General features: G+C 50.9%; 5 protein-coding genes across 5 annotated transcripts; 2 read left to right on the forward strand and 3 right to left on the reverse strand.

The window, feature by feature from the left end:
- Positions 1–625: 625 nt before the first annotated feature.
- On the reverse strand, positions 626–3,107 carry PFICI_08552 (putative 5-methyltetrahydropteroyltriglutamate--homocysteine methyltransferase; the record flags this gene model as incomplete). Its single annotated transcript, XM_007837133.1, has 3 exons — positions 626–2,695; positions 2,761–2,918; positions 3,035–3,107. The coding sequence occupies 3 exons, from the start codon at positions 3,105–3,107 to the stop codon at positions 626–628; spliced, it is 2,301 nt and encodes a 766-aa protein (XP_007835324.1).
- A 2,154-nt stretch (positions 3,108–5,261) lies between these two features.
- PFICI_08553 (uncharacterized protein) lies at positions 5,262–8,659 on the forward strand (the record flags this gene model as incomplete). The annotated part of the gene is made up of 2 exons (XM_007837134.1): positions 5,262–6,855; positions 6,915–8,659. The coding sequence occupies 2 exons, from the start codon at positions 5,262–5,264 to the stop codon at positions 8,657–8,659; spliced, it is 3,339 nt and encodes a 1,112-aa protein (XP_007835325.1).
- Positions 8,660–9,169: 510 nt separating this feature from the next.
- Positions 9,170–11,201, reverse strand: PFICI_08554 (uncharacterized protein; the record flags this gene model as incomplete). The annotated part of the gene is made up of 6 exons (XM_007837135.1): positions 9,170–9,631; positions 9,691–9,984; positions 10,045–10,416; positions 10,482–10,829; positions 10,925–11,009; positions 11,065–11,201. The coding sequence occupies 6 exons, from the start codon at positions 11,199–11,201 to the stop codon at positions 9,170–9,172; spliced, it is 1,698 nt and encodes a 565-aa protein (XP_007835326.1).
- A 622-nt stretch (positions 11,202–11,823) lies between these two features.
- On the forward strand, positions 11,824–12,356 carry PFICI_08555 (uncharacterized protein; the record flags this gene model as incomplete). The annotated part of the gene is made up of 3 exons (XM_007837136.1): positions 11,824–12,025; positions 12,084–12,310; positions 12,345–12,356. 3 exons carry the CDS (start codon positions 11,824–11,826, stop codon positions 12,354–12,356), a joined length of 441 nt encoding a protein of 146 aa, XP_007835327.1.
- Positions 12,357–12,526: 170 nt separating this feature from the next.
- PFICI_08556 (uncharacterized protein) lies at positions 12,527–14,504 on the reverse strand (the record flags this gene model as incomplete). Its single annotated transcript, XM_007837137.1, has 5 exons — positions 12,527–12,976; positions 13,029–13,469; positions 13,522–13,851; positions 13,907–13,975; positions 14,028–14,504. 5 exons carry the CDS (start codon positions 14,502–14,504, stop codon positions 12,527–12,529), a joined length of 1,767 nt encoding a protein of 588 aa, XP_007835328.1.
- Between the last annotated feature and the right edge of the window lie 801 nt (positions 14,505–15,305).

The raw sequence follows: 15,305 nt of genomic DNA on the forward strand, positions 1-15,305 counted from the left end.
TCATGCTCATACAAATCACTCATACTGACAGCAAAAATGGAACCCGGAGTCGGAAATTGTTTTTCGGTCGTCCAAGATGAATAGTCGTCTTCCTAGAGTCATTAGTCTGCAATGTAATTATACTAGATTCATCATCATTTTCATCATTGAGGTGGACTTCCTCTCTCCGTGCAGTTGCAGATAGGTAGCCAAGTTCACAGCGCAAAAGACACAAGCAAAGATTTTTGTCTTGCCCAGTTGAAACGGGCTTTCTTTCTATTATTTTATATCTACATCGACTTTAATATGGTCGCTTCTGTCACAGTTTTGTAGAAATCAGTAAACGCCATAACACTCCAGGGCCCGGTTGAACAATGGACCACTTGATATCTTCCCATCCCTTTTCATGCTCTCATTGTTGAATGCTCCGATCCTGCCTTTCCTGTAGAACTTTTCATCAATTTGAAACAAGCCTGTTGAACGCCGATGTTGAAATCGAATCAAATAGTACCCTTCCTTCGGGTATGTATGCAGTTCCACGGAAATGACAAAATCACCTGTACAACTCCTCTCTTATGCTGGCGATTCCATGTCTATGTCTATATGACAGTGGAAATCACCATTACCGTGCTGTGAAGCACATGATTTATTTGGCGTACTTGGCACGGAAGTACTTGGCGGCGTTGACCATGTTGACCAGAGCCTCCTTGGTCTCCTTCCACTGACGGGTCTTGAGACCACAGTCAGGGTCGATCCAAAGCTGCTCAGGCTTGAGGTACTGAAGCATCTCCTCAATACGGTCCTTGATCTCCTGCTCGCTGGGGACACGGGGCGAGTGGATATCGTAGACACCAGGGCCAATGTGACGGGGGTAAGCCTCCTCGACGAAGACACCAAGGAGCTTGGCGTCCGACTTGCTGTTCTCAATGGAGAGAACATCAGCGTCGAGAGCGGCAATGGCGTGGAAGAAGTCCTGGAACTCGGAGTAACAGAAGTGAGAGTGGATCTGAGTCGAGTCCTCAACGCCAACGGTCGACAGACGGAAAGCCTTGACGGCCCAGTCGAGGTAGGCCTCACGCTCCTTGCCAGAGCGGAGGGGAAGACCCTCACGCAGGGCAGGCTCGTCGACCTGGATGACGTCAATGCCAGCCTTCTCAAGGTCAACGACCTCGTCACGGAGGGCAAGAGCAAGCTGCTCAGCCTGGACGGACTGGTGGACATCATCACGGGGGAAAGACCATCTCAAGCAAGTGACGGGGCCAGTCAACATACCCTTCATGGGCTTCTTGGAGACGGAGGCGGCGTACTTGGACTCCTTGACGGTCATGGGGGCAGGGCGAGAGATGTCACCGACGATGATCGGGGGACGAACACATCGGGAACCGTAGCTCTGAACCCAGGCGTGGGTGGTGAAGGCGTAACCCTTGAGGCGCTCACCGAAGTACTGCACCATGTCGTTACGCTCGGGCTCACCGTGGACGTAGACGTCCAGGTCGAGCTCATCCTGGATCTTGACGTTCATGTCAATCTCCTGCTCAATGAACTTGTCGTACTGAGCCTCGGTTATCTCCTTCTTGGTGAACTTGGCACGCTGGATACGGATCTCCTTGGTCTGGGGGAAAGATCCAATGGTGGTGGTGGGGAACAGGGGAAGGTTCAGCTTCTTCTGCTGCTGGGCAATTCTGGAGGGGAACTCAGACTTGCGGTTGTAGTCCGAGGCTTGAATCTTGGACTGACGCTCCTTGACGGCGGCATCGTTGGTACGCTCAGAGGTGGCGCGAGCCTGGACAGACTTGGCGTTGGCCTCAAGGGCCTCGCGGACGGCAGCAGGGCCCTCAGTGACGGCCTTGGCGATGATGGCAATCTCAACAGCCTTCTCAGAGGCGAAAGCGAACCAGTCAGCGATCTCAGCGTCCAGCTTCTTCTCGCTGGCCAGAGTGTGAGGAGTGTGGAGGAGGGAGCTGGAGGTAGCGGCAATGACGCGGTCCTTGCCGAGCTTCTGCACGGCGGACTCGACGGTCTCAATGGCGCGCTTCAGGTTGGTCTTCCAGATGTTACGTCCGTCGACGACACCGGCAGACAGGATAGTCTTGGAGCCAAGGCTGCTGGCAACAGTCTCGAGCTGCTCAGGGTTGCGGACCAGGTCGACGTGGACAGCGTAGATGTCCTTGGGGACAAGGTCGATGTTGTGGACAATGTCACCAAAGTAGGTGGTGAAGACCAGCTTGGGGATCTTGTCACCAAGGCTAGCGAGCTTCTCGTAGGTAGGCTTGAAAGCAGCCTTGGTCTTGCTGGGCAGGTCCAGGACAAGGACGGGCTCGTCAATCTGGACAGTCTCGGCACCAGCCTCCTTCAGCTTGCTGAGGAGCTCCTCGTAGACAGGCACAAGCTTGTCGAGCAGGTCAATGGGGTCAACCTTTTGACCACGGTCTGCCTTACCCAGGTGGAGGAAGGAGACGGGACCAACAAGGACGGGTCTGGTGGCGACACCGGCCTCCTTGGCCTCTGTGAACTCAGCAACAGCCTTGGGAGTGGCAGTGAGCTTGAAGGTCTGGTTGTCCTGGAGAGTGGGCTTGACGTAGTGGTAGTTGGAGTCAAACCACTTGACCATCTCCAAGGAAGGAACATCAACACCACCCTTCTGGTGGCCACGGCCCATGGCAAAGTATTCATCGACACGGTCGAGACCGGCGCTGCTGTATCGCTCAGGAACGGCCTGGAGAGTAGAGAGTCAGATTTCAAGTAGCTCATAGCGAAGGGGGGGCAGTCTAATCAACTTACACCGAAGTCCTGGATGTGAGAGAGAACCTGATCGTACAGGGCAAAGTCGTTGCTGGGGATGATGTCGACACCAGCATCCTTCTGGATCTTCCAGTGAGCCAATCGCAGACGCTTGGCCTCGGCGAGGAGGTCAGCCTGCGAGAGGTTGCCAGCCCAGTCTGAAAGGAGAAATTATGTCAGCACAAGCTTCCGGGGTAGGTGCACAAGCATTGCCTGGCAGCTATGCTGCAATTGTATGCAATTGCACGCAAACATGACAATTGGGTTCACTCACAAGCCTCAGTTGCCTTCTTCAGGTCACGGTTCACACCCATGCGGGGGAAACCCAAGACTGCGGACTGAACCATCTTGCCCGTAATTCTCGAGATCTGTGATATGCGGGGTATACTGGAGGATTTCGTCAGCAACTAGTTTCCACGCAGTAGTAACAAGATAGAGAGAGCGGGGGAAATCGAGACCGTTGGGGAGGGGAAAACGTACAAAAAAGACAGGTTTTTTGTTCCAGTCTCTAGTGATGGGGTTTAGAGAAAGGAGAATGTGATGAAGAGAAGAGAAGGACAGATTCAACAAGCAGCTCGAGGGAAGTCAAATTTTTATGGGCTGTCGAAGGCGGGAGGACAGAGGAGTGATCGGCGGAGGGCGGGTTGGGCGGTGAGGGGTCCTGAAGCTAGGTAAGACTGAGGTAGCACCAAGCAACCTCGCCGTGTCTGTACAGATGGCGGGGTTGTCTCAGCAGAAAGCATCAGTATGGCGATAGAGCGAAAAGTTCAGGGTCCGACAGCGGGGGGTAGCTTGGTAGGCCTGGGGGTCTAGATCTCTATGTGAACCGTGCCCAAACATGCACACTTGCTGGGCGGCTGTCGGAATAGGTACCAGTGTACAACAAATCGCGGTGCTGTGAAGTAGCGATGGCGCCATTCGGCCTATGAGAAAATCAGACCCATATCCTCCCCGAGATCGCCTAAGGTACTGCCAATCCTGCAAAGAGAAAATCACACATCCCCCCCTGGTCTGGCAAAGCAGAGCAAACCATCCGAGGAGAAGAGCTGACATGACTGATGATGAGTCCAGTGCATCTAAAGTTGGTGATGGGACTGCTCTGAAATCTTTCGCTGCTTCCCCGCTCCGAAGACCTACATAGTTCATTCATAAACCTTATTTACCTAGATTCCTACCAGCCCCTACATGATACATTGCAGTATCTTCGGGGGGTATGTTTTATAATGTCCCTACATGCTACACATTGTATCAACAGCCGGCAAGACATGGAAGTTGATGCAAAGCGGCGTCAGTGTGTAAGCATTGAGTTCACGAATCACGAATCACCACTCGCGTTGAGCGCCAATCCCTACATCTTGATTAGCCATCGTGCAGTCGAGCTAATAGAAAAAAAAAAAAAAGAATTGCTATGTATCTAGGCGAGGCTAGCCAAGTAAGCGTCAATTTGGAATGCACCAATCCAGGCATACGGCTCTCGTCGGGATTTTTTCTTTTCTTTGAGATAGCAAAATCCTCCATGTGTCTTGGAATACAGTCATGACACGACAGCCAACCTTTGATCTTATGCACCAGTGGCACCGCCTTGCAAAGTGGATTGGGGCATCCGCTGCCTGTCTGCAATTTGAAGATTGCATCATCCTATATTACCTAGTACACAATCCTTAAACGGGGTCGAGTAATTGAGGCGATCCTGCATAAGTGGCAGGTATTATCGGCCCATCTCGGAGACTAACGGCGGCAAAGCCAAGCAAATCCACTCGGAGCTTTCACGACTGGTTAGGAACTCACAGCACATCTGTCGCTTGCTATTGCCAGTGGGTATTACATAAGAGGCAGACGACATTCGTAGCTTCAACCTATACATTGAAGCTTTCTTTCAAATTCAGAACCACCACCTTGAACACCATGAGAAGAGAAAGACATCGGAAGGTATCGTCGAATTTCCAAGTGGCACAAGCGGACTGCTCTTTTTTCCACGCTGAGTGCTATAAAAATAACATACACCATATTTGTACGAGATCAAGCAGCCTAAACGTTTCTTGGGTCATGCCGTTGTGGAATTTGTCAATTATACATGTCGCTTGGTCATAAACATGAATATTGTGCAGCATTCAAAATGTTGCTTTCTTCCGTTGACATCAGGTCAAAGCACTTTCCTTTATCAATGCAGGTCTATATGGAAGGAAGCCGCAGCTCATCACCGCGCGGGTGCGCTTCAATGTTCGTAGCTTCCTCCTTCAGGGTCGAACTTGCGCGCCTGGAAGGTCATTTGACAATGTAGGTACATCAGGTTACCTCATGGGTGACCAATCGCTCGTTGTAGCTCACAGCAAAACATGAGCCCGGGCAGGCATCAAATCAACCATCAAGCCCATCACTGTCCGCTGTGTCGATGCATCATTGATCTCTTCGATCGGGGTCCATCTGTGGCAACGTTATCAAAATAGATTGTGGCCCCTAGACAGCCACAAGTCTCGGCTCCCATCTCTCGGTTTTGCAAGATGCCGGCCTTGTGCTGCTGTTCAAGCCGCGGTGCTTACCCAAGTGGAGATAGGTCAACACCAATAGCTCAACTACCTGCCCGTCCTGCCCAAGCCAGGCTTCCCAGAGCCCAGCGTAAGGGACAAAACCATGATGGCCCAGCTGTCATGATTGACACTCCTGCCCCCTCGCTCGTCGCAACGCCCAGACAGCAAGCTGTTCTCGATCCAACAGTCATTGAGGTCGACGACTCTGACAGTGAAGACGAGCCTTCTGATCTGAGGACACCGCCAACCACTGCTCTAGGAGCGCTAAAGACCAAACTCATCCGTCGCTTGTCCCAAAAGTCACAATCCAAAAGGCAGTCGCAACAGAGCATCGGTAGCAGCGAGGAAGAACTCGCACGTCGTGCAGAGTTGAGGCGACTGAGGCAAAAGAGAATCCAGGGTGAGCTCAGCACAGAGACCGACTTGGTCAACAGCGGTCATGATCATGTTCCGTCTAGACGTACATCTCCCTCACCTTCTGAACGACCTGATATCACTGGAGGTGGGCCTAGGGATACTATCGAGTTCTCCGTGTGCGATATTGACACGGCAACTTCCAACAGCTCTGATTCTCCTGCTCGAGAGATGATTGCAGTGGCTCTACCGATAGTCGTTAGTACCGGAACTTCTCTCTGTCGCCACGGTAGCTGCCCAACAAGTGCCACCAGCCCATGTGAGCCTTCAGCTCCGCATGCTCGACAAGCTCTGCGAGAGCACCGCTCAGTTCCAAAGATGCTGCTCTCACCTCAGATGGAGCCTCCCACTCTATCTGATACTTCCACCACAAGCTCCGTAGCCTCTTGGCGTCTGTCTTATAGCGCTGGGCATCTGGCGGAATACATTGGCGCGCTCCCAGACGCTGACCCTGAGAGCGAAGAAATGGTCAAGCATGCCTCTGGGCAACAACCGACGATCCCTCGAAATGATGCGAACGATGATACAGAGCGACCCCATGATGAACGCTTGCCCCATGCTCCAGATGCTCCATCAAGGTCCTCAACAAATCGCCGTATGGATCATGAGAACAAGTCGTTCGCAGCCGGCTCTCATGCCGATGAAACAAATTTTGAGCAATCCACTGCCATTTTCCACGACACAACTCACTCTGAGCATTTTTCACCACTGGATCTCTGGTTACGCGTTTCCAATACACTCCAGTCCATTTCGCACTCATCAACGCGTCGCAATAGTGATAGTGTGCTCGAAGGCCGCCCAGAACGCCCCTTATTGAGCGACTTGGATCCTAATACAAAGAACGCCCGAGGAAGACCATCGTCTTCCTCATCGCAATCCGGCATGAATCAGAATCTGTTGAAGATATCCAGCTGCTTTCCGACAAATGAAAAACTTAATGCTCCATCAACGCAACATTGGGAGCCGGCTGAACAATTAGTCCAGCACACTACGTTATCAAGAGACGACAGACAGGGCCTCGCGGTGGTCAACTCACCTGCAGATCCTGCTCCTGGGTTGGCCGATGCTGAATGCACGCCATCAGCGCAGAGAAATGACACAAAACGCAGCGCTGGGTACTTGAACGAGATTGAGTGTGATAAAGCTAGTGGCAGTGAGTTTCCAAAATTTGTGATATTATTCATGGAATCGCACTGATCTCTGATTGCATAGAGCTTCTGAGCGACACAACAAGACTTGATTCGAACGACTCCGGAGCAGAGTTTTGCGAGACGGAACCAGCCCAGACATCAACGCAGCGCACGGTAGAATCTGAGCGGGACCGACTTCACCCCACGCCTGCAGGCTTGGACCCAGTCTCTGCGAGTGTGATTAATGAACAAGCGGAGATGAAGACAGATTCTACAGACTTTTGTGAACAGCTTCAAGTTAGAGAATCCATTGACAGCAGACTTCGACCACTCGTTGAGAACAGTCAAGCACGGTCCATCAAAAAGACCTCGCTATTTGCGCGATTGTTTCCAAGCAAAGCAAAGCCTCGAAATACACTACGCAAACACCAGTCCGAAAGAGATAATTCGAGAACCGTAAATGACGGCCCTAGGAATCATGCAACTCCAAACAGTTCTCAATACGCGACGCAAGAAAGAAGGGGTCAGCAATTTTCCAATGAAGGCGGCAATTTGAAATTGGAAGAGACCGCTACAGATCTGTGGCAGCGTGCAGTCAGACTTGAGGCAGAGCGACGTGAAGGATGCGCTCGAAACCAACCTGAAAGTCAGTATGAAGAACAGACGCCCCAGGTCGTAATTCAGGACTCTCGCGGTATGTCTACCAATGACGTGGTACCCACTGGACCCCACACCCGAGAGGCAAGTTCTGTTTATAGTCGAAGTCACAATGAAGACGGATCGGGTATCCCATCAACGCCGTCCAGACCCTTGACTGGCCAGGACGAAATGCAAATCACCAGCACCTCTCTGGAATCATCAAGCCGTATTCTCAAGGAATGGCAGCACCAGGTCCAAACTGAGCGCTCCGACGCAGAACAAACACCTAGTTTTAGAACTCATATTTATGCCACACAAAGACGTCAGGGTGTACCAGAATCTTGGGCAAAATGGCCTTCTCATGATAGAGAAGAGCGAAACGGAGCTACTGGCGTTGATGATTTGGTAACGCCCAAGGACTTTGCTGTGGCTGAAGCCAGTGTTGCCGGTCTGACAAAGTGGTCTACAGACAAGGAGATCAAAGTCGATGATTTGGACGAAGGTCATGCGACACCGGAACGGCGATCTTTCTCGAATAAATTCGGACGGACGCTACGAGAAAGCCTTGCCAAGTTACGTCCTGAACGCGATGGCCCCAATACTAACCGCATCAATCTTTCCACTCACGCAAGAAAAAGACCTTGTTCATCTGGAAGTCTTGAGTATCCCGAGCTTGAGCTTTTGCCACAAAATGGGGGTTACAAGGAGTTGGAAGCTCTCGAGAAGACGATTGACCACCTCAAGCGTCCATCTATGACAAGTGGAACACGATCAAGAGGACTCAGTGGAGCCTCCTCAAGGACACCCTTAAGCCTTCGATTTGCTCAAGAAGTACAAAGCCTACAGAACTACGACAGGAGCGGATCGCCAGACACCGGCGATTTCCCGAACACAGTCGCACTACAGCCTCCGAATACGCCGGTCGAGAAGAGGGAGCTGTCTCAAGCCAGATCAGGAGCTTCGCAGCAATATGGCACTCCGCTTACCCATGGTTCGTACGAAGACTGCGTTCCAACCCACATGCTGGATGAGAATGACTCGGCCAAGAGCGATACAGAACTTGCCGTAAGACGGACAAAATCAGTTCTTGATCTTTCTACGGCCGAACACACCAAAAAGTACTGCACGTGGAATGGCCGTTCGAAGTCTGTATCTCTCAAGAGATTACGAGCAAGCAGATCAGAGTGAGGACGTTTGTTTTGCATCATGGCGGGAGTTGGCTCGATGTTGCACGTTTGACGGGCAGAGCGTTGAAGACTTCAGAATCATGAATACTTACGGGACAACTTTCTTGGAACCTGGCAGAAGATGCATCACGCATTTATCTGTGTTTGTCTGTATTCATATCTTGGCCGTGTAACCATTTCACAGCTATTCCGGCATCATGTAACGTTATTGAGGTTCTCTGCGCACGGCTACATCATGTAACCAATTGTCATAACATATTCCGGTAAGGATTATCGATGTAAAATTGCATTTATCCTCAACTCAATTGTCTTTTAGTACGCTTAATTCTTGCGGATCGTCTCGTGAATGGCGTGTATACGTTTACAAATATAGCCTTTAAACGATCAAGTCATTCAATGGGAGTGAAGCATGGTGTGATATCGCGATACGAGAAACATTCGAATTGCTGTGACGTTTTTCTTCTAAAATCTTGTGTCCCTCAATCAACTGTTGATGGGAGGACAAATACCACTACATACTTCCTACTTTGGCCCCCAGATTCATCTTTGTCTCTGGGTTTGCAATTATCTGCACGCCCTCGATTGTTGCATCACCTGTAATTTCATCCTCAAAATAGCCTTCGGGCTCGGCTTTTGCCAGTAATTCCCAATCTCTAGGTTTATCACTGTGTCTTTCGGGGTACACAGCTGGACGCTCCAAGAAGGTGACCATGACATAATATGTCAGTGCTGCCGCTGACATGTACAAAACCCAACCAATCTTGTACATGTTTTTCGCCGATTGGTTGACTGCCAGTGGCTCGTACGAGCCAACAAGACCAGGTATACCAAAGCTGACACCGACGCACCATGCAATGACTCCAGGAATATGGACTCCAGAGGTGAACCAGTAGAGTCCACGTGGACGACCATTATATAGTGAAGGGATATGAATGTTTCCACGACGTACGATGAAGTAGTCTACAATCATGATCTAAACTCAAATGGTTAGCGAATAGAGTAGGTAGAGACTAATAGTTTTGTGTCACTTACACCACAGATTGGAGCCATGAAAATGTTGTAGCTACCGAGGAATGTGATGAACTTTTGGGCCGTGGCGATCAGTTCCCAAGGAACAAAACATACGCTCAGGACAGCGCAGAGGATCTGACCCCTCCGGATAGTGAGAATTCTTGGCAATAGACCATTCATGTCGGCTCCGAAAGGAAGGGAATTGGCGCCAATGTTCATGCCAAACACACTGAGAAGGTAGGTAAAGGACACCAGAAACACACCGGCCCGGCCCGCGGCAGTCCAATATCGATCGAGAATGGCTTCGTTGAGGTCCTGTAATACCATAGATTGTAAGTATAGTGCGCTTTCTTCAGATTCAGGAGCGTTTCATACCCAGAAATTCCAATACGTCTCTCCCCAGGCACCTTGAATCGAGCTCGTGGCCGCAAGTCCAAGGAACATGACCAGGACCTTTGCGACAAACACCGAGACACCCTGCAGCGCGCCCGCGTCTCGAGGCGTCTTGCAGTACCGCGCCAGATCGGGCTGATTGACCAGCATGGGAGACAGCGTCCCGAGCACCGTGTTAATGCCGCTCATGATGGCCCATCCCACGGGTCCGGTCGAGGACTTTGACTGGTCGTCAATGGTCGATAGGCCGGCTCCGTTGGCCATGCACCAGCCAAAGATTCCAAACGTGGCAATGGGCACAAGCAGGCCTTTGAGTGTGAAGAGAATTTGGATTCTAGATGGGTGTATAAAACACTTTCGAGTCACTGTTAGCACCCTGCCAATCGCGAAGCTTGTAGAAATGAAGAAATATGTCTTACCAGAGGGAACTGGATCAACCAGACGAGAAAAAAGCACAATAGCGTCTTGGACGTGACGTGCGCGGACGCGGGCAGCGTATTCCCCATGCCCTCCCAGGACGAACCGAAAATGCACCGCAGGCAGGTGGACAAGAGGTTGGCGCCGTAAAACGTCTGGATGCCGTAGGCAATGGTACCAATGACGGCGCGGATAAAGACGAAGAAGAAGGAGCCGTACATGCCCATGGACGATCGGGCGAGCACTGGGTAGCCTATGTGGTATCGGGCGCCCGGCCTCGCCATTGCGGTGACTACGAGGCCGCTGATGGCGGATCCGATGATGCAGGATACGAGAGCTTGCTGCCATGTCTTTTTTTTTTTTTTATGTCAGTAATCTGCAAGTCATAGTGAGGCTTTCTATAGCCACGACTTTGAAAATTAATGAAAGAAGAAAGGAGACTCACTAGCCCGGCAGCAATTAAGGACGACGCGACATTCCACCCTGCGGTGCCAAAGGCTGTGGAAAGCCAGTATAGAGGCAAATTATACCTATAGACATTGTAAGTTTTCGAAAAGATGAACTGTATTCAAAAGTGATGCTCACCATGTCCACGTTCGTTCCTCGGGCGGCGTTGGCTCCAAATCGCGATTTGTCCATCGTGAGACTGGTTGCTTTTCGTCTACGGAGGACTTTTGTTGCCGTAGGGCAGAGAATATCTTGGTTTTCCACTGCAAAGACATGGTAACACTTACTAGTACTTTCCATGCATCAATTTGCCATTACCGACAAGGAGGGCTGCAGTATAAGGCGGATAGCATCGTCGGGGGAAGGTGGGTAGTCACCGTATTTGATGGATCTCTTCACCACCCAACGAGTATGCCAGGGCTCATGCAGAGAGCTATCACGATCCTTGCACGAGCCAATCCGATGAAAGGGGACCAGTTCTCTCAGTATGCATTATCACTATCCTATTGACAGTCACACCCAAGTAAGAAAAGTGTGGCGGAGGACGGTGTCGGCCTTTGACTCAGGCGGGTCCGCTGAACACGACTCGGACTCCCAAGGTTAGTTGGGTGGATGGGACCCCCCCGACCGTGGCCCCAGAGTGAGTCGGACTCCAAGTCCGGGAGTCCGACTGCTGTAATGCGCTATCTTTTGGCCGCCTTTCAAGATCACGATAACACCAATATGATTAAGCAGAGATATATTCGTTATTCCCAGAATCCTTTTTTTAAATATTGAAATATTCATATTTTGCCTCTCAACGTATTAGAACACACTCTCCAGACATTACCTTCCAGGCCAACTATTCACCACCAATTGCATCATTCAAGAAGCCAAAGGAAAACAAACAAAAAAAAAATGTCTTACGAGCCTACTGCTGCTGAGCTTGCCGCTCACACTTTCGCCTATGATGCGGACACTCTCGATAAAGAGCTGGCCGATTTCCTTCAAAAGTTCTACACACTCTCCGACGACAAGGTGCACGCGGATAGCTGGGCTGCCTGCTTTTCAGACGATGCCAGAATGAAGCGGAAAATGGACGACGTGGTTGGACGTCAGAGTGAGTTGTTTCTGTTTCTCTTTCTCTCTTGCAGGATTGGAGCTAAGACTACAAGCAGACATTTTGAACGTAAATCTAGAGTCATGGAAGGGCCAGGCAGAGCGCCTCCACATTGTGTACAAGGTGTTTCCATTCAGCGCCGGCAAGACGGATGAGATTATGCTCTACGGCAAGAGCGAATACGACTACGAGGACGGAACCACTGGGGAGATGCCGTGGTCTGCCCGGCTGCACTTTAAGCGATCCGACAATGGCATCGCCATTGACTTTTACCAAGTCTATTCTGTAAGCTTTCTATCCTGTTCTTGTGCTCGCGTAGCCATGGATCTAATCAAGGAGTAGGGTCAACTTCAGACACCGAAAAGCTCGTCATGAGTTTGAGAGAACGGTATGGGATTTGGCGGGTTGCATAATGAGGTAGTAAAGGGTGGGATAGTTCCTAAAGGGTCATGATACACGGAAAAGCCCTGGTTCTATACGCCCAAGTACTGTAGATACATACTATATGAAGGATGACTGGATCAAATCATCAGTATCCCGATCAGGGTGTATGTATTGTATCCACTGCGTCTCCTCAATCGATGGCGCACTGTAGCACGGCCGAGAGCCCCTGGCCATATCTCGCAATAAAGATACCACTTTCCTCTGCACCTGGAGTCTCTCGAGCTCCCGGCTCAGCCTGAGAAGTTCCGTACAGCTGTCTGGCGAAAATGTCCATTGTTGCATGGGATCGCCGTACTCGCTAATGGGGATTTCCTCGGTCAAGAGGTCAAAGACGTTTTGAAAGACATGTGCCGATGTCCATTTGTTGGCGTAGTCTACCAATGTGGCAGAACAGGCAAAGAGGGCTCGGCATACGGAGCGACGATCGTACAAGGAGAGCTGCTGGTGAGTCGGCGTTGCCCAGAGGCAGTACAGCATAATGACACCGGCTTGAAATTGGTGAATCAACTGATGCTCGAGTCAGTAAATCTTAATTCCCACATGGGAAAGATGCACTCACTGCTGTCCAAGTATAGCATGAAAGATGCTCTCTGACGCGGAAACGTCGAAAAGTTACAAGAACCTGACAAGCTGCCGTCACGAGATGCCGCGCATCGCCACTTCGAACTGCCAGGTGTGGATTGGGAAACAGAGATATCGTTGCGTAATTGGCCAACTTCAATAGCCATGTTTGAGATTTGAATCGATCCAGGGTTCTTTCCGAGCCTGAAAACATTACAATATCGTCGACCCATCGATCTAAGCGGTGTCGGATTTGCGATCGCCACAAGTTGGGCACTGGGTGATGGTCTCTGTGGGCCTGTTTTTCGAGCTTTTGCACAAGCTTTAATATGCGATACTGAATGCGACGGAGTTGAAACATGTGGTCCTCGTGATTCAACCTTCTCATAGTGGTTTCTGGCGACGACGCATCTCCAGGAGTACTGTCATCGTCCAGGAGCTGCAAGCCTGAGGTCAGTACTTGTATCATTGACAAGCAGACAGAAACTCACATCTTCGTCCAAGAACCTATCAGCCGTCACCATCTGGTCGGTCGAGCTGCTGATTAGGACATCTATGGTATAGCAACACCGAGTTGCCTGCCTTTGGATCTCGTCCTGGATATCGTTGGGGGTGTTATACGGCATCTGATTTGACTGTCTCTGCAGCTTTGTGATGGTGCACTGCTTAATCGCTTCCGAAGCTCGATCGCACATGGTACCGACCGAGTCCATATGCATGGCCTGGATGGTGAGAAGTAATGACGATTGCGTCCGCAAGAGTGCTGACCAGCCTGACCTCTCGTGCGACTCATATTTCTGGAGCGCTCTATCTTTGAGATGCTGATTTATGTCAATATCAGGTCAGCAGCTCGCACGTCGTGGTGGGAAAATATACCTTGAACGACTCTAGATGTTCTGGTGCCGGATCAGAGTTCTGGGCAAGTAGTGCCCCTATAGACAAAACCTGACCCACAGAGTAAGAAATGATTGCACGTGTTGGCTGAAAAGAAACTCACCATGTCTGCAAAAAAGTCCATCCAAGCAGCCCCAGTATTGTAGCCAATGGGACTTTCCCAGCGTCGCCAGCAGTCGTCCCATTGCTTCTGGTGCAGAAAAGGCCACATGGGATGTGCATTGCGAAAGTATTCGGACGCATAACTGCTGCCAATAGTGATGGATAAGTGACGATTTGATAGCATGGAGGACATGATGTCCGGACGTTCGATGAGCGCCTCGGGAATGTCCGTCTCGTCATCATTTCCCTGGATAAACATGTTTTGGGTTGGTGTAGACTCTAGAGCCGGGTCGACAAGCCCATCCATCGTATCAACTTCCAGGTCAACTAGACCAAAGTTGGTCGACATCAAAGCCCCTTCCATGGATTCCTGCATCGAATCAGACTGGTCTGAATCCCCAAAATCAAGGACATCGGTATCTTCCCCGGCGAAATCTGCAGTATCATGTGCTGCTGGGCCGTCGGTGTCTTCGTCCATGGGCAGTCCCGATAGCAGGCTGGCCCGCCTAAGGACCGGGCTCAGATGATCGAGCGCAATGCTGGGATGCGACTGTCGCAAACGCGCCTCGAGCAGAGCGACATGTTCCTCGAGGGCATGTACATAACTACTGCGTGTATGAGCATACTGCCCGGATCCAAAGTCAAAGAGGGAGGGGAGACATGCCTGGTTCTCGGATCACGCCCGGTATTGGACTTTTTAGGTTTCAGGGCTTGACAGTCTGCATGCACACTACACTTCAGTACAGCGTCCTCTACCGGGATCGAGAAGGGCGGCCTGCGTACCTGCTCCAGATTTTGCGCACTCGCTGCACACGGGACGTTTCTTATCACACTATGTCCTGCGATGTCAGAGATGCTGGGAATGAAGTGTGAGCTTGGCCGACTTGCCTTCTTCTTTCTCACCCTGCACCTGCGACAGGCAATCTGCCTCGGAGCGGGCGTCCATGGATTTACGAATAAATGGCCAGGGTCCTGTACGTTTGGTGTTGCCATCACGAGTTTACGTGCTTGTTTGTTTGTATGTCTGTCTGGTGTAAAGGAAAGTGGAAATCAAATGACTGAGTTCTGGATTCATCAGTGCCCACATCAACGGGCGTCCCGCGGCCCCGGGAATTATGGGGGTCTGGCCTGTTAATCGTGTTGACTGGCGAGATACTGGGCTGAGGCAAACCCCGTTCCCCACACCCACGCCGTTGGCCTGGGGTTCGAGTCGAGGCATTCCCAGTGACTTGGGTGCACTCTAGGCCGTAAATGACTCGCTAAGCCTACCCTTAGCACC

Source organism: Pestalotiopsis fici (genome assembly GCF_000516985.1).
Source record: "Pestalotiopsis fici W106-1 unplaced genomic scaffold PFICI_Scf_6, whole genome shotgun sequence".
Lineage (NCBI taxonomy): Eukaryota > Fungi > Ascomycota > Sordariomycetes > Amphisphaeriales > Sporocadaceae > Pestalotiopsis > Pestalotiopsis fici.